Here is a 19,690-nt window from a genome sequence, read left to right as displayed (position 1 = left end):
CCATAAAAGGACTGTGTGGAACTTTTTGGTATTTTCCAGCTCATAAAAAGTTTTTAGAAGAAGTTAATTAATTATAAAATGTTAGATTACAAAAACCTGCAGCTTCTTTCAGTATCTAAAATATATAACACTGATACAGTAAGCATAGAATGCAAGCACACAGTATAATTAGGTCAATGTCATAACAATATTAGAATTTTCGTCTTTAACTTATTTTAGATATAATTTAGATTGTACCTGGAGAAGAAAACGTAAAGTGTTTTCCATCGTATTTAAATGATATAGGTTGTTAAAGCCTATTGAATGTGCGTGTCAAAGTTAGTATAAACAAAAAAAAAACCACTCGTAACAACACAATTAATTTTACGGACAGGTCTAAGTCTTTTTACATTAATTATATGACGTATATTATATCCATGCAAGAAATAATAACTCTCGTTTAAAATTTAATCGGTGAATTAAATATTTAATTTACTTAATTAATTATATTTTTTGTTACCACCAATTTTAGTAATTCTACAATATATGCAGATGTATACAGAGTGATTATTTTAATACGAATAATTATATTACACTTCTCTATATTTAAATTATTTACGAGTAGATTTGAAATATAAAACCTAGTTTTTTGCATATTTCTCAAAATATTTCATACTTATAATATAATATTTACACTTTATATGATTGAGTATAGCATTCTTATGAACTTCAAAAATTTTTACATATTCCTATCAATTATCAAGTTATAATTCATTACATATTATTATATAATAGAGTTGGTATAGACATATAGTTAATTTATTACAAAGAATATTTTTAATTTTATATCTTGAAATTATTTAAATAATTAAATGTTAACAGAAACAAGTGATATTGGCCGATCGTACGTTTAAAGAATTGGCAAGCTGTACCTGTATAAATATATCAAATCATCAATATTATGAATTATCAAGTTTATAAAAATCAAGTTTCATAAAAGAAACTCGCAGCATAACAATCGGGTACCTACTACAAAATAGTAGTTACTACCTATTCATAATTCATTCAAACTCAGCCAAATCACTTGTACGAGTTGTACGTAACACTTACAATTAAACAGCACAGTGGCTTATAAGCGATCAAATGATTGTTATTTTATTTGTTTAGGTAAATATTTAATTCTACTATTAATTATAAAAAACAACAAATTATAAATAGGTACTACAAATTGTATACATTGATACAGCAAACGTCAAACACAAATGGCGTTGTTTGTGTCTACATGCTTTGATGGCGTTGCATAAAAACACTGTTAAGAGTTGGTACGTGTACAAAAAAAACTACCTACCTGCATTTACTATTATTTAAAAGTTTAAATTTTTAAAACGTTTATACTAATGTACGATATTGTGATCAAATATAAACACAATATTTAGATAATTAAATTTTGTTTAATTAGTTGATTAACGGAAATACAACCATACTTTTAATTAGTCCTGTGTTAATTACCAATTATTATTGATTAGAATAATTTTAAAAACTAGTGCATTTTAAAATATAAATTAAAACTATTTATTATTATTTTATTATTTTCACAGAAAATTGTTAGATAATCATTTTTAGAAATAATTGTTATTAAATTTAAGTTCATAACAATTCAATTTTATAATATAAGTACGACTGTACGAGATAAATTTGTATGTCTATTGTTTTTAAATTATTATTTTTTTTATTGAGTATAAATTACAGGTTAGATGTACTTACACGACATACGTTTTACTGTAAAACAATTCATATATATATATATATATATATTATGTATCATAATATGTTATACCGTAATTCATAATATGTCTTGTCTCTTTACCTTGTTTCATACATAGTAAAAACGAATAAATCATTATAATATTTAAAATTATAATAAATTATGATATTTGAACATTTTCATCGCTAATAGTAATAAATAATAAGAATGTAACTAATGGTTAAAATTTGCTACTTATACAATCTAGAAAAATTGCCAACACGTGACCCATATATTAAAACATTACCTAGATACTCGTAGTTACGTACTATAGTCATAATATATTAATAGTTATCGTGAATCACATTTTTGAGTTTATAAGTTTAGTTAGCTAATAATAAATGATATATAATATACATGATACACACCACAAAAATACCTAAATTACTAATATTTCTCAGTCCTTTAAAAATTCAAAAAAGCTATATAAGATTAATTTAATGTTTCAAATAAGAATAGTTTTGTTTAGAAGTTTACTCACAAGTCATTATCAAATGTAAAACAAATTTTAATTATTGATAAATTATGCCTATGAATTATATAAAAGTCAGTGAGGTTTTAGAACAAAAACATGTCTTTCAGGAAAAACTCACGCCCCGTAATAGAGTAGGTAGTTGGATTTTATTAACTTTTATTACATTTAAAAGAAAAGAACATTTTGGAATTAGGACCAAAGCCTGATTTTAATAATTATAACTTTGCAAGCTAAATATTTAGTATTTTTCAAAAGTATCTATCTAACACTATTTAAAGTAAATCAATCAAAAATCTTGGTTTTGATCCTACTTGTAAAAAGTCATCATCTTTCAGTTAAAAATAAAATAATTAAAGTCTGACATATCAACTATATAAGCGTGAGAGTTTTTCATGTGAAGTAATTTTTTTTATTTTTTATATAATATGTGTACATCGTATCAATCACTCTAAAATATATTATGTATCAGATAGTGGATAGGTGGATAAGAGAGAAAATATTTTAAGTATTATTTTAATAATTTAAATATTGTGGACAATTTGAAAAGTCAGCTCTGACACCCTGAAAATCATAAATTCTCCAAAACAATAGATATAGTTTAGTTAATCATTTAATCATTATTTTTAATTTGGATTATTAAAATAACTTCTACAAAATAATAATAAAAATACATGTTTTGCGGATAAATATTTGAAGAAAAGCTATGTTAACGTTTAAAAACCATTTCCGCAGTGATTTAATTTTTTTTCTGCGGTATAACGTTATTATATTTAATTTCATTTTAATGTAGAAATAATGCACAAACGTGCTGTGTGAAGATAATAATAACAATAAAGATCATTATGTTTTAAATTTATTTATGTATCCTGTATGGTTATTACAGGATTATATTTTATATTTTAATATTTTATCAAATAAATATATAAATCTTATCAAGTATAATACTTAACAACAATAATAATGTAATATATTTTCTAAGCTACAGAAAGCACAAATTACTTCCTAATATAATTTTAAACTGACAATATCAACACTTTGCCCCTAATATGGAGCACATGCATAATATGAGGCTGCTGAAGACATATTACAACTCATTCGGGCCTGTATAATATAAAATACATGAAGTAAATACGTCTTTTCTCAAAAATTTTTGTAATGTATCGTATAATTTGTAACATATAAGTACATGTTTCGTTTCATTATCTTTTATTAGTTACCACGACATAATTTTAAAGAGTAGAAATATATTAACTTTTTTTCCAAACTTTAAAACACATGTAATGTATTATTATTAAATAAAAAACGTATATAGTCTCATACTCTCATATATCAATATTCAATATGTGTAAACAATGAAGTACTAACGATGCGCATGTCCTACCTCTTCATAGTATAATATACAAATGAGTTATTTACGTCAATTAATTGTAAAATTAAAAACTATTAAACATGTTTGTAGTATAAGAAACATATATGGACTGAAATAGTGAATTGTATTAAATAATAATTTTTACAAAATTGTTGATTTATCTTTATACCTATAATCTTCTTTATAAACAAAATAGTTTTCAATTATTGTGGATTTAAAAATCACAAAACAAAAGTCACACAATCTATACAGAAACTACAAATATTATTACAAATTCTTACAAAGATTATAAGTTGTTTAGCTTATATTCTAAACTAAAATTCATAGGTACCAAGAGTCTGAAATATTGTAAAAATCCAACGAGAGAACATAGATGACGATTCTTATACCTATATGCTTCATAATAAGTCAATTTACTTTATAAATTAATGCTAAAAACAAATTTGAAATGCTGCACTTGCATGTATATATTGTTATCTACTTGTTATGCATTAATCAAACGGCGATAACACATTCAAGTACGACGCACGACGTCATTTTAACACATTAAGATATAGACATTAACCATTTGATTAATCAGTGATGAGTACTTATTAAGTTATATAAAGTAATGAACAAACAATTAATCGATTACGCAGATTAAACCAATTTATCGATGTAACATTCGATTGATTCAAATAACTATTAAACAAACTTATGTGTATATACCTATATTTAAAAAACGGAACTTGTAATATACCTTAAGCATAAACATATAATTTTCAAATATACAAGTATTACCTCTGGTTTATAGTGATTAAATATATTTAATACTTAAATAAGAGCATAATGTATATAGTTAAGTGGAATATTAAAAAAAATTCTGTTCGTGATTGTGAATCTAAACGCGTAAACGAATATTGAATATAAATTGAATAATTCATTGAAACATATTATGCTTCAAAACAGTTCCTCATTGCTTAAATTACAATTACGATCAAGTTTATTCGTGTAAATATATTTTGAAATAATATTGTCGTTGTATACCTATAACATGTAAGGAACTTCTTGTTTTAAATATTTTTTGTCGATTAAGTGTTGATTTAAATATTGTGATGTACGTAATGCGAACAGTGGTCATGGCGGTAGTTCAAAAGTTAAATGTGTATAAATCGTAAAAAAATAAATCATAGAGTCATGAGTTTTTCATCTATGAATATTTTATTTCGATTCATTCATAATTTACGATTTAATCGGAAAAGTAATACATTAATGAGCACCGACGCCATGGTCGTTACTACACAGGGCCACAGGAGCGTTGAATTAAAGTAAAATAATATGTAAAAATCGTCTACCTTATTATAATGTGCGTTGCAAAAACTCTACGACAAGGAGAACTTTATTGTCGATTTGACGATGATCACTTATCTGATATTCTTCTCTCCGGATCTAGCCAGCGGTATAGACAACTATTACAGACGAACATGATAATGCACTATACTGCCGAAAACGTTACGGATTTTACGAAATCTTTTTGTCGTCAGCGTCGCAACTCACAATCAACGACTAACAACGGAATTGTGTCGAAGAGCGCTCGCACACACTACACGTTGATGTTTTATAAACTTTTAAACCTGATACGCGGTTACAAAATATCCACTAAAAATTTTATAGGTTAGGTCAAGGTGGGTTTCCAGTGTTTTCACTCGCGGAAATCCATTGCTGTGATTGGTTGGTTGGGTTAGGCTACCACACGATTAACCACGTTACCGTGTTGTTATATAGCTGAAAATTGTACGCGTATTGCGTGGAAACCCGCCTTAAGCGCTCAAGCTACACCACTGACTCGTTGTGTGTGAAGTTTATTTAATTTTTATTTAAATCTATGAGATTACTGGTAGGTACCCCTATATGTCGAAAAAATCGAACTGGACCGCGCGATTGTAAGTCAAAGATCTCCATTTGTAAGTATTGTAAGTGTAGTAAACTAATAAGTAAGTATAAGTATAGTCTAAAAACCAAAATGTTGTTACGCCTGCAAACACGACTTGGGGCGCATTGAAGTTTTCCATGAACTTGCCAATGACGACGAAGGGACCGTGATAACATTATATAAACAATATAAACTATGATCGATATTAATACACGGAAAAGGAATAAATAAAAATAAAAATATAATTATATAATATAATATTATTTACTGTCGTATAATAGGTATACTGTACTGATTGTGACTACACCGCGTAAGACCTATATATGATTACTATTTATACTAATTCGTATAATATTGCGATCAGTTTTCATCCATGTTCCCTGTACAGTTTAGGTACCGATAATATAACCGTTTATATATGATGGATGTTATTTATATAGTAATAATTATATATTAATAAATGATATAGCGTGACATCCTTATAGGGTACATTTCAAAGGGTTCGCTGTATAGGTTATAAACTATTATAAAATTATAAAGTGAAGCCCACCCACTTCTATGACCATTGACCATACATTTATACGCGGTCGTATCGACATCAGAATATTGTAATGCAACGTTTATACTGCAATAAACGTACCTGCAACAGGCCTGTGCTAAGATTTTTGGCGCCCAGGGGCACAAATATAAGTTGAGGATTCACCAACAGCGATTTCTCAAGCTCGATGCGCCCCTTGATTTTGCCAAGCTGTGGCGCCCGGGGGCGAATGTCCCCTTTGCCCACCCCCTTTAACACGACCCTGCCTACTCATTAACCCTCTAACTCTAAATTGTGATACATGTATTTATAGTATTTATATTGTCATATAATTATCATGTTCAGTTCACATATAAAGCTATAATAAACAATAACCAAATATTATCGACTAATCGAATAATTTATCACACTTACGGCTCGAGATGGTCAATTATTTAATTACGCCTGTAATATACGATCGACAGCACACATAATACATCACAGTAATATTACGTTTCAGCGTGTTCGTTTGCCTAATCGGTAGGTACCTACGTCAAATATAAAATATAATATATAATATTATGTAAGTTTTATTAAAATATTATATATTCTTTATTATTGTATGGATAACACTACCTTTGAAAAAAATTTAGTTGCTCTACTGTCGTGGTTGTGGTACGTGGTCTCAAGTACACAATCGCATGCAGCAATGACACGATTTATCATAAACACGGTCGTACGTTTTTAAGTAAGCATATCACAATATATCAATTATCAATATGGTTATATTGATATACCTATTAAAACATATTATAGTTTGTTTTTAAATATGTAATAAAATTATATATTATATATTATGAAAGTATGAAACATAAATATAATGAAATAATTACATAAAAATATATCGAAATAATCTTCACTGATATGATATTTATATGATGTATACTCATCGCATGTGGAGACGACCAAGGCCAAAACCAATATCGATGTCAAATATTTGTAATTTAAAAAAATCCAGAGTTCAATAATATTTGGTTTCCACTTTAATAAATTTAATTTCAATTAGTATATCCTTACAATAGACAGAGTGGTTTTAGAACTTGATTTCGTACAGTTGGCCATAATATATTATATTTATAACCTATATTAACGCACCTCAATTCCTGAATTTTTTCCATCCAATATTCCACTTTCAATTTTCTTTGATTTTTATAAACTCGAATAATAATATCCATTTTTTCTGTTTTACTACAAAAATTGCATACACAATACCCATCATATATATGCCATAACATACCACAAATGAAGTTAAAACTAATCACACTACTGCAGATTGAAGTTATCGCAGTCATTATCTTATAGTTATATTTATATTGTATATTATGAATTTAGGTGAGTACTCTAACAGTAAACTAATTAATTATAAATATTAAAATAACCTTACATATTATATAATACTTAGTTACATATAAATATTAGGTATGTAAAAAAAATGGTCTCTTGAAAAATATGGTAAATTTATTTTTAATGTTACATGAAATTTTTAATATAACATTGTTAACAGTTGGGCACCAAAAAATGTTTTGGTACCCACTGCTGCCCATGTTTAGGTCAGACCCACATCCCTTTCTACTGGCCGTACGCTATAATCGCTACTGAATAACAGACCGGCACTGAACAGAAGATTGATTTTATATAAAACAACAACAAATGAAAAATAAATAAATCGCACCACCGCAATAAAACATTAATTTGACGAGTGAGTTTCTTTAGCTTCTTCTGTCATTATTACGAGTTACGACTTCTGTCTTACCTTTATACATCGCATTAAACTCAACATACCCTATACCATATAATATCGAAGTAAATAGAGACACATCGGACTTTGAAACTTAAACAAGATAGTAGAAAAACAGTTATGTATGTTATATACACTGAGGACGAGGATAAACAAATTAAAAAACACACAACTCGTTTGTTTTTTTTTACATTTTTATTTTCAACACAACTTTTGTTTAAAAATTAAGTATACATGCATACAAACGAAAATTATTGATAAAAAGTCACTTATAATTAATGTATGCCTGAGTACACGAACTATAAAGACTAATCACACAACATAATAATAATAATTAATAATAATAATAATATAATAATAATAATAATAATAATAATAATAATAATGATAATAATAATAATAAATAATTAATATTTTAATTTAAACAAATTATGTATTATTGTATTGTAGATTTTTTTTTATTTATTAGGTGTTTTGATAAGATCAGCTCTAGTACAACCTATATCATATTATTATATATTTTATTGAGCGGCGACCATCGATATTTCACCGTTGTACATTAATTAGATATTATTCGGATAAGAACAATAATATAATGCTGTTTGAAACCATCTCGAAGGTTACACAATAATTAATACATAATATAGGAAATCATTAGAGGGATACAATAAAGCAATTATTTATAAAATCGTTTATGATTATACACTATATAATATAGATATGGTCTCCTATTACAACACAGAGAAGTAAAAATAGGTATTCAAGAAAACAGTTGGTCCTTAATAGCGTAGTTTCAACCCCATTTTTAAATTTTTTTTTTTTATACAAGTAGTAAAACGTTTTTTGCAATAACTTAATATTTATTATTTTTTATTTTTGATCAACAACAACAAAAATGTTCAAATATTATCTGAGCACTAATATAAGCAAATACCGATTATTTAACTCCTTTTATACAATTCTCAAATAGTTTTAATGAAAAAATAGACTTTTTTGCCAAAACAACATCATCAGTCTTTGTTCAAGTACTTTTATTTTAACATTTAAAAAATTCTTAATTTATTTTTCTTGGCGCTACCGTATATTATAATGTCTACAAGTGCGTTTCGATGTAAAACATTGAGTGTTGATTTTATTACATCGCATTGATTGTTAGTATTATAATATTATTATATATATATTTTTTTTATCATTCGTTATTTGTGAATCGAAAGTTTATTCGATTTATCTGTAATTATTATATAAATACATTAATCGGTTTTCCTGAACAACACCCAGTTAGACTTCCACGCGAACAAGAAAGAGTTGTGTCTGAAGGATACAAAAAATGACGATTGTCCTAACAAAAACAACGCTTATACATAATAAAACAGTTGTGAGGCACCTAAATATTAAATACGATACAATATATGAACTTTGTTTTTGTTTTAGTCTACATAGTATTAATAATAATAAATGTATCATTTCATATTTTTTAAACTTTTTTTCACTTATGTTTACGTTTCACAAATAATAATTTAATAATAATAGTAGGTAATAATATAATATATAAAATGCACTAGCGTACACGTGCGCTTAAAATACTAACAACGCGCCTTATTTTTTAAACTTAATGTCTTATTAAATAAATAGCTAGTCTATATAATATATATATATATATAATATGTATATATATATTGTATAATATAATATACCTATTAAATAGAAATTCAAAAAAAAAAATTACAATGATAAAAAAAATTCTACCAACACACTGCAGGTGTATTATAGTATTCCACCGCAAGATATGTATACATAAAGTATATAATAATGTTGTGTTTTACAAGTACCTATAAATTATAACATAAATATGCATGTTTTCGTTCTCCGAGCTTTTGTGGGAAAAACCTTAGCGTCACGACGAAACATATATCATAGAAAATATATCGCTTCTATAGTATAAAATAAATCGTCCGGGGGACTATAGAAGTGTATAATATTTGGGTATGCATGTATAGTGTGGCTAATTAGGTTTGTTTGCTTTCTATAAGTAGGTATTATCGATTTACACGGATCGCGAAATCGCGCCAGTTTTTTCGCCTCGGATGGTCGTCCGCAAAAAGAATTTACCGAAAACACATAATATACAGGTATAATGTCAAACGGCATACCATTTCTACGCGAAACACCATAATTATTATCAATATATTTCTATGCAAAACAATTACACTAAAAAACCTACATAAATATAATATAATATATATATACCTTTAAATATATATATATATATATATATATATAACATGCACGCGCACACACACGATTATATACATATACATATATAGGTATATTGATACATACGAATAGTAATACATGTATTATTGTATGCTATATAGATAGTTATTATATGTACTATAATATAATATGTTGTCGATAATATATAAAAAAGTATAAAAATATTTACATAAAGTAGACTACACGAACAAGTAGTGTAGGTATATTATGCATAGTTATTAAAAAGAGTCCGACAGACATGTTTTTTTTTTCTTCGACCCGTTCAAAATATTTATTATTATTATCATTTTTTTTTTCAATTTTTATATTTTTAACAAGTGGTAGAGTAATAATGTGATTCGTTTGTTTGAAAATTATTAAAAAATTAAAATCGTGAGCGAAAAACAGAAAATTACATTCAACTTCCATAATAATAGGTATATATGTATAAAATTGACATACGTTTTTATCCTATATGTATACTATTAAATACCTTTATCGAACACCATCGAAGCAGTGGTTTTCACAATCGTTTCGACTAGATAGATAGATAATATATATATATATACTGTGGACATATTTTTTCATCTAAATAGGTACGTACCGTAGTAACACAATAATTTATTATAAAATATAATAATAATAATAATAATGATAGTAGTGTTAATAATAATAAATAGGTAACGAAAAAAATAGAGAAATGAAAATAAAAATTGTACGCATTGAGAATTGACACGAAATATGTTTACATAGAGAAATGCACATGTGGTATATTATAATTATTGTCATAATAATATAATATGCACGTATATAATATTATTATAATGTAAAGGTACCCGAAAGGGATGGAGTTGGACCCTGATGTGGCACATACGTAATACAATATAAACCGCTTTATTGAAGACCCGACATCGGGGAAGACCTAATATATATGTAGAAAAATCTATATTTAATTAACGGCTATCATTATTAATTAAGGGTAGTTCATTTATTCGATTTGTATATATATAGTTTTTGGTGCTTTGCCACAGATTTTTCACATTTGATTATCATAAGCTTGGCCGACACAATATATAGGTACTACAACACCCCTAAAACTACGAAGTGATAAGAAAAATAAACACGTCAGCGACGGTGAAATATTATTATAATTTATAGGTATGGAATACGAAATATATAGTATAATATAATATAATATATAATAATACGTCGATTTATCTCTCCTCTCTAACGCATTATTGTGAAGTATCATATTAATTTATTACAGTAATTTAGATGCCGTGATAGTATTATACTGTTTACACGTTTAACGATTGTATATTATGTATTGTTCTAAACGCGGGTGAGGTATATGTTCTACTTAAATAGTATATATTATTATTGTTTTTGGGTCCGCGAAGTAGACGACGACGGTCGATTATGTTCCAACGCCACGTGTATTAAAAAGCTGCAAACGCGATTTATTCTCACAACCATTTTCGCGAGGGCAAAATTTTTTTCGAAACTGGCAGACGATCCCGATTGGGTGTATTATCATGTTAACGCGTCGCGTATCATAAAAACCGCTACGATCGTGTGTGCGTGTGTGATAAATAACGATCATCAACCGGTCATGTAATGTTTAAGTGGGCGCTGGCAAGTGGTCGATATCGAACTCTATAAATGTGGTAAAATACATAACAATATAATGAAACATTATTGTGTAATACGAACAGCTACCTCCTACACGATAATTGACATGGGTTTTTTTTTTTTAAATTAATTATTATTTTAAGAATACGGTTAGAAAAAAAAAAAAGACTGTTTTAAAATATTATATACAATACTACGTCGTTATGCTGTCGAGTATACATTGTACGAAATATATTTTAAAAAAAAATACCTATAAACATTTTGTGGCGAGGTAATATAATGTTGACGATTACTATATGTTGAGCTACGGCGACGCAGCGTACCTCAATCTATATACAGCTATTGCGGCAGGTGTGCGGTCAAAACGTATGAAATAGGATACGGCAAGGTGGGTAGGTGTGTGTACGGCGCTGGAATCCATCGGCGGGGGAAGAGAGTGAAAAAGGTCCGTCGCAAAGACCGCGCATGGCATGGATAGCTTTTGTCACGGACATTGCGAGCGATACGTATGCGTGAGCCCGTTGATTTCGGCCGGATGGTTGCACTAATTATCATCATCACGGTCGGTATTGTTAATAATAATAATGATAATGGCACGTGATCAAAAATATTAAATTTTATTGATGACATCAGGTGGGGAGAGGGGATATATAATTGAATAGCAAAATTAACTGAAAATAGTAATTTATTACCACTGCAGTCTAAAATAGTAAAATATATAAAATATAATCAATCGTAAATATTATGTCAAACAAAACTTAACACGGTCGAAAAATACGCACCCTGATTAAATAGTTTTGAGTTCGGGAACCTATATTATATGATTACGTTGTATTTTAATAATTAGTGTTTGTAACCGTTACAAATCGGAAACGCTCCCGACTTGATGGTGAGCGATGATTAATGAAAACTAACAAAAATCACTTTACACGTCATCGGTGGTGGTGATGATAATAATAATATAGTAGATATATTCCGGGGGGGGGGGGAGGGTGGAGATTTCTCCTCTTGTTCCCGATGTAATATTTTTATAATTATTATTCTATTGCTATAAAAGTTACGTTGGCACGATCATTATTAGATAGTAATAATATTTTTAACTATCATTTAATATAATACATGTTGCTTACCAAGTCTAAAACATTAATAATAATAATAATAATAATAATAATAATAATAATAGTAATGATAATAATAAATTATACATAGTGTACGATTAAAATGGAAAAAAAATGCACTATTTCAACCTTAATAATACAATATTATAAGCCATTCGTCGTACATGTCAATAGTGTACTAGCTGTTCCAATGACGACTCTATATGGACATATATATATATGATAAAACGATACATAGGAAACGTGAAACCAGTGTACAAATACAGGCGGGGCGAACACTAACCTTACGCTACTAAGAATGATTATTAGTTATTACCAATATGAAAAGGCACGGTTTGTTTGTTTTCACACACACGCCGTGCCGATGTCATTACCATATTATTTATTATTATAAAATATGTCGTAATATTGTGCGACGTTTCTAATAACTACGGAATAAAATTTAAAAAATTAAACCAAAATATAAAATATATCATACAAACGTAAGGTACACATACATACTTACTTAATAATATCATCTAATATCAAGCGAATAAAATCTACGTAAAGAAAAAATAAAATAAAAATAATTCAAAACCACACGAAAAACACTGACTAGACAAAATATTTTTTTATTTTTTTATTTTTTTTTTTTAAACCTTATTAAGATATACGAAAAATAAAGTAATCGTGGAATGTATATACGCATATAATGAACGTAAGCACATAAAAAAATATATACCTAACGTATATAGGTACAAAATGCATTAGGAAGTAATAAAAATGTTAGTAGGACGTTTGGAAGAACTTACACGTAATATAAATATAGTAATAGTATGTTACTGATTGGAAAGCGACATCGCTTGGAAAGTAAAAAAATAAAATATTTTTGGAAATATGTTTTCGAAATTAATTATCATGTATTATAAAAATTATATTAAAAAAAATGTATAACAAGTTTTAATTATCTTTAAACAAAAAAAAAAATAAAAATAAATAATAAGAAATAAATAAAACAAAAATGCGCATTGCCGTATAAAAAATAATTATAGGAGACAATAATATAATGTGTTATTATTCACTGTTAAACATAATAATATTTGATAGTGTTCATATTATTGAACTTATAATATTAAGATGACGAGGACATTACGATATTACTTATTATGTTTTCTATTTTAATTTGTTTTCAAATCGAGATAACACGAACTTCAGCAACTAAACATGTAACTTAAATGGAGGGACAAGCGCAAGTTTACAAAACTATTATTAGCTAACTAAATGCCTCATTATTAATTAATATTATAATCGTCAATAATAAGTAATAATAAATTCGAAAATATCATTAAAAATGCAAAAATAATAATAATAATAATAATAATAATGATAATAATAATAATAATAATAATAATAATAAAAAATAATAATAATAATAAACGCGTAAAACACAAACACAAACACTACATTAAAGCTACATTATCATATTAATTTTATTTCTTGGTGCATAAAAAAAAAATTAAGAAAAAAATTAAATACTGTGAAGACACTATTATCCTTAACTATAAGAATACGAAAGTACAAAAAATCAATTAAGAATAAAAAGTCTAATGGAATACCGCACATTTTATTTTTTTTTTATATATAAAAAGATGAAAATTAACTAAAATTAAACTCAACAATAATAATATCCAATAACTACTTAGACAAAGAAAAACAAAAACTAGTGAGCAATCCCACTATAACAATTATTACTCCCAATTAAAAAAATTATACATTTTTGTTGATTTCGTACTTTTTGTTTGTAGGTACGTTTTATAATTAAGATTTCGTTTTCAACGCTTGATTATTAATATAAAATAACAACGCAAAATATGAGAGTTACACACAAAAATTGATTTAGTAATTATTATAATTCTAGTATAAGTTATTATATATAATAAATGTATAATTAGGACAAAAAATATTGTAAACCTGTACACGTACTAAAATATTTTTGAGTTCGAATATATAGAAATGAACGAAAAATAAAGGATAAACAACTTAAATAATATATTTTTAGGTAGGTATTTTTTCAAATAATACAGGTTAAAAAAAATATGGTGCGAGTATCCGTACATTAAGTGGCGAAAAAAAATAGGAGACTCGGAATCCGAAATTTGACTAGCAAAGTCCCATGGAAAGGAACGCTTCAACAAATCAGAGCAGATACTTTGATGTAATAACAAAAATATTAAAATTAAAACAATTAAACAAAATTAAAATTAATTTAGTTTAAAGGCATATTGGTAAGAAAACTATCCTGGGATTTCAGTACATTTTAATGAATACAAAAATAATAACAAAAATAAGTAAGTTTCGCGCACTAAAGAGAACAAAGACACTCGCTAGCCTAATTATTTTTTTCATCAACTACTTTTTAAAAGTTATGTTTAATAATAATTAATTCACATAATAATAATACAAAATAACAGTCCTTAAGTTACAAATTACAAGTCTCAGAATTTCAATCTAACCTGGTTACAATAAAATATGTATTTAAAAAAACATCCAAAGAATAAAACCCCGCAAAGTTAAAATATTAAAAACGTTAAAAGTTAGAGGTAAAAAAACACAAAAAAAAAAATCATAATTAAACAAACATGTACTGTAGATGGTTTTTTTTTTGTTTTTTTTTTTTTAACTGGCATTAATTTTTTTGTGGGTTTTAAGTACTCAAAATGTAACAGGTTTACACTGTGAATTTGCTAAAATGAAACAATAATAATTTACTCAATTAATAAAAACATAATTATGTAACTGTCCTCCTGACAGGCATTAAACGTTCAGGACATAATGATAATATATGTATGTAATGTATATAATAAACGCGCACAAACCTGCGACATTTTTTTTTTTTTTTTTTGCATAACAAAATAATGTGTGATGAGCAGTGGACACAAAGAGAGCAAACAACTTTTTTCGGGTGGGGAGGGGGAAGGAGAAGAAAAGAAAAAATGTTAACAGATTCTTTTTTTTTTGCCGAAAAAAAAAATACCGTTGACATTTTTTTTTCCCATGGCGACATGATTCGATTTAATTTTTAGGAATGCTTAATAATGAGATCTACATTAACATCGGAGGTATTTGAATGTAACGGTAGATGTACAGCCGATAGTCCTTGCTGGCCAGCACGACGGAGCCGTCGTCCATGAGGGCGACGTCGAAGCACTGAGCGTGCTTGACCTTGGACTCGAGGGCGGACACCAGCTGGCCCTCCTGCGTGAATATGGTCAGATTGAAATTGTTGTGGTTGTCGGCGATGAGTATCTCGCCCGAGGCGTTTATGCCCACGCCGATCGGATAGTTGGTGATGCCCTGGCTGCCAATCTGCCGCAGGTACTGGCCCTCGTAGTTGAACACCTTGACGCAGTGCGCCCGGTTGTCGGATATGAATATCTCCTGTTTGTCGTTGACCACCACGCCGTTGGGGAACTCCAAGTGCTTGGAGCATCCGAACTTGACCAGCACGTTGCCGGCCTGGTCGAAGATGATGACGCGCATCACCTTGCACTCGACCACCACGATGCGGCCCTTGTTGTCGACGGTGATGCCGCGCGGGTGCTGCAGTATGTTGGCGCCGAACTTGCGGACGAACTGCCCGTACTGGTTGTAGATCTGGATCTGGTGCGTGGGCGACCGCTCGGTGACGATTATGTCGCCGGACGGCTTCACCACGGCCACGCGGTTCGGGTACAGCAGCTGTCCGTCCCGTTTGCCGCACTCGCCGAACTGGAACTTGAACCGGCCCTCCTTGTCGAATATCTGGATACGGTGGTTGTTGGTGTCCGCCACGATGATGTCGTTCTGCGCGTTCACCGCCACGCCGCTGGGCTCGGTGAACTGGCCCTCCATGGCGCCAAACTCGCCGAACTTGCAGTGGTAGATCATCTTGTGCCGCTTGATCTGCGACTTGGGCGGGAATATGGACGCGGTGAACAATTTGCTGGACAGGTCCAGTATGGAGTCATTGTTGTCGATGGTTAGCGGGAAGTCCGCGCTGCCGTTCTGGAATATGTCGCCACTGCCGCCGTTGGACCACTTCTCGTACGGGTTAATGCTGTTCATACCATTACCGTTGCCACCGCCGTTGCCCCCGCCCATACCGTTCATGCCGTTCATGTTGCCGATGGCGTTCAGGTTCAGGTCGCCGATCGAGCTGGCCGAGAACGGTCCAAGGCTGTTGACGCTGTTGAACCGCTTGGACAGTATGTTGTTAGTGTCGTACTGGCCGGACGAAAGTGGGCTGGTGGACGTCAGCCCGTTGGAGTACGGACGTTCGATGATGCCTCCACCACCGCCACCGCCTCCTCCGTTTGTGCAGGCGCCATTGTTGTGCTGTTGCAGCAAGTCCGCGGGGACGCCACCGCCGTTCATGCAACCGTTGGAGATGATCGCAGAGTTGCCGTTCATCAGCGACCCGTTCGTCGGACGGGCAATCGGCGGCTGCTTGCCTGGCCCGATCACTCCCAACTCGGTGCTGGACCGCACGTACCCGAACGTGTTCCTCACGCCCACTTGTATGGCCTGGTAGTTGGACACGAACTCCAGGTCACAGATGTTCTGCACGCTGTTATCGGGCTCGTAACTCATCAGCGACTGTAGCTTGGAGTCCAGCAGTTTCTTGAACAGCAGGCACTCGACAACGTTGGCGTTTTTGGTCAGACGGTCGACGAACTCGCCGGTCTGATAGATCTTGTCCACCACCTCCAAGCCCTTCTGCGACGCCTCGTTCAGCGTCAGCTGTTTGGCGCTGTACACGCTCTCCACCTCCTTGAGCAACTCCTGTTTGCGTTCCTCGAGCATGGACCGGTAGAACGCGAATGTCTCGTTGATCTCGTTCTGCGCCTTGTGGTACTGCACCTGCAGCTTGTTCGACGTGTGTTCGATGTTCTTGACCATATTGCGGATGTCGGTCGCCTTAACCTTGCTCTCCTGCACCGTGCCGTTGAGTATGTCCAGCAGCTTGACGCCAATGTCACTCAGATGCTCCACGTCGTGCATGCTGAACTGATGGTCGCTGAGCGTGCACTCCTTGCAAACGGGCACGTTGCACGTGCGGCAAAAGTACTTCAGCGACTCGTTCTTGTGACGGGAACAGAACACGACGCGGTCGCCCACGCTGGTCGGTATGAATGCATTCTTCGTGTCGTCGCCGTTCTCGAACGTCAGACCGTGTAGGCGGTGATCTTCGAAACAGTTCATGAATTGGTGAGCCATCATGCAGTTTGCGCACAACGTTTGCTGGCAGTCGTAACAGTATGCCACCACGTTTGTGTTGAGATTCTTGCAGCCCTTGCACACGCCCGCGAACTTGTCAGGGTTGACTTCGATCGAACCGTTCACGGTAAAGTCGGGCAACAGACCGGATATTCCGCGGTTTGTAAGGATGCACTCCTGGTGACAGTTGGGGCAAGTGATTTTCTCCGGTTGATCTTGGTTATTTTCTAAGCAGGCGTGACAGAACGTATGCAGACAAGGAAGCACTCGCGGGTTTGAGAATATCTCATGGCACAACTGGCATTTGCGGGGACCAGTGTTGTTGCTAGTTCCACTGCCACCTGTGGATACGCCCGAGCCGCTGCTGTCTGAGTCGGTTGGCGAGTGGCTAGATGACAACGATCTATTGTAGTCCGGGCCGAATGTGTTGAATCCGGATAGCGAATCTAGAGACGGCGTAGGAGAAGCCATCATTTAATCCAACGGGTTTAAATCTGTAACAGAATCCAAACCGACGGGTCAATAAAATTATCAAACTATTAAAACCAAAAACGATAGATGTAATATTAATAATATAATATTTGCTTGTATTATATTACGCTTATGAGTAATCAGTCACGTAATACAATTAAAAACAACAAACAACAATAATAATATACATCTTTTCAATTAAATTTGTTTGTTTATATTTTGTGTATAGAATAAAGGTGGAAAATATAAGGCCTATACGTTTGGTGTATTTCTGAATTTTCAAACTATGAGTCATTGCGACCGATGACTATATTGCCGGTGCGGGATTGCCATGGTTACCGACGCCGCAGCATCGTCGGCACGATTCCACGGGGAGAAAACGCACACTTCCGCCATTGACCTCTCTGCCATCACCTGCGTCCACCCACCCACTGGCCCTAACTATGCAGCGCACGCGCATCCTATAGCTTTTGTGTTGACACTCGGTTCGTGACTACACACCGCCACAAGGGTCAATGAACCAAAAACATTTCCGACCGTTAAACTTCTGATGTTGTTAAAATAATACCAAAACGTTTTACTGTTTAAGCTTGTAAACAACATTATTTAAGCATATGATATATACGTACATTATACACCAATCTTTTAAGTTCAAATATAGTTCATACATTTAAATTTAAACAAATAAATAATAATCAGAAAAAAATGTATCTATTAATTGGTGATATAATTTATTATGTTATTTGTATTTTGATTATATGTAAATACAAACGGTTTTGAGAAATTAATAATAATAAATAAATTAGTATTATTTCGCCATTTCAGTAGACTGACACAAAAAGCGGTCAAGATGTTTATTTAAACACAAAAAGGTTAAGCATCTCCGCTGAAGTTCAGTTTAATTTAATTATCTACTTCAGATATTTATCTTTGAAAAGAAAACATGGAATTCTTGACACCCCCGATTCCCGAGAATATTAAAATATTAAAACAACAATTTTAAACACGAAAAACACCACTCGAGGTGGCCCGTTTGTTGGTTTTGCCGTTATTTGTCTGTTTCGCACAACAATAGCTTGAACACGTTTGTCAAGGGGCCACGAAAAAATATAAACGGCTCACCTACC

The 19,690-nt window shown here is 31.3% G+C and overlaps 1 protein-coding gene across 4 annotated transcripts in view; it reads right to left on the bottom strand.

The window, feature by feature from the left end:
- Window positions 1-8,030: 8,030 nt before the first annotated feature.
- The window catches only part of brat (tripartite motif-containing protein brain tumor), an 80,331-nt gene continuing 68,671 nt past the window's right edge, over window positions 8,031-19,690 (bottom strand). For all 4 annotated transcript variants that reach the window (XM_015524982.2, XM_015524981.2, XM_015524980.2 and 1 more), the window contains exon 3: window positions 8,031-18,586. In XM_015524982.2, the coding sequence (XP_015380468.1) occupies window positions 15,939-18,566 (2,628 nt within the window). In that variant the 5' untranslated portion in view covers window positions 18,567-18,586 and the 3' untranslated portion in view covers window positions 8,031-15,938. The remainder of the gene's footprint in view (window positions 18,587-19,690) is intronic.

The sequence above is a fragment of the Diuraphis noxia genome, unplaced genomic scaffold, assembly GCF_037042655.1.
Source record: "Diuraphis noxia isolate RWA-SAM2 unplaced genomic scaffold, SU_Dnox_SAM2 contig0005, whole genome shotgun sequence".
Classification (NCBI taxonomy): Eukaryota; Metazoa; Arthropoda; class Insecta; order Hemiptera; family Aphididae; genus Diuraphis; species Diuraphis noxia.
Note: the sequence above shows the minus strand (reverse complement) of the source record. Positions and strands in the feature narration are given on the sequence as shown.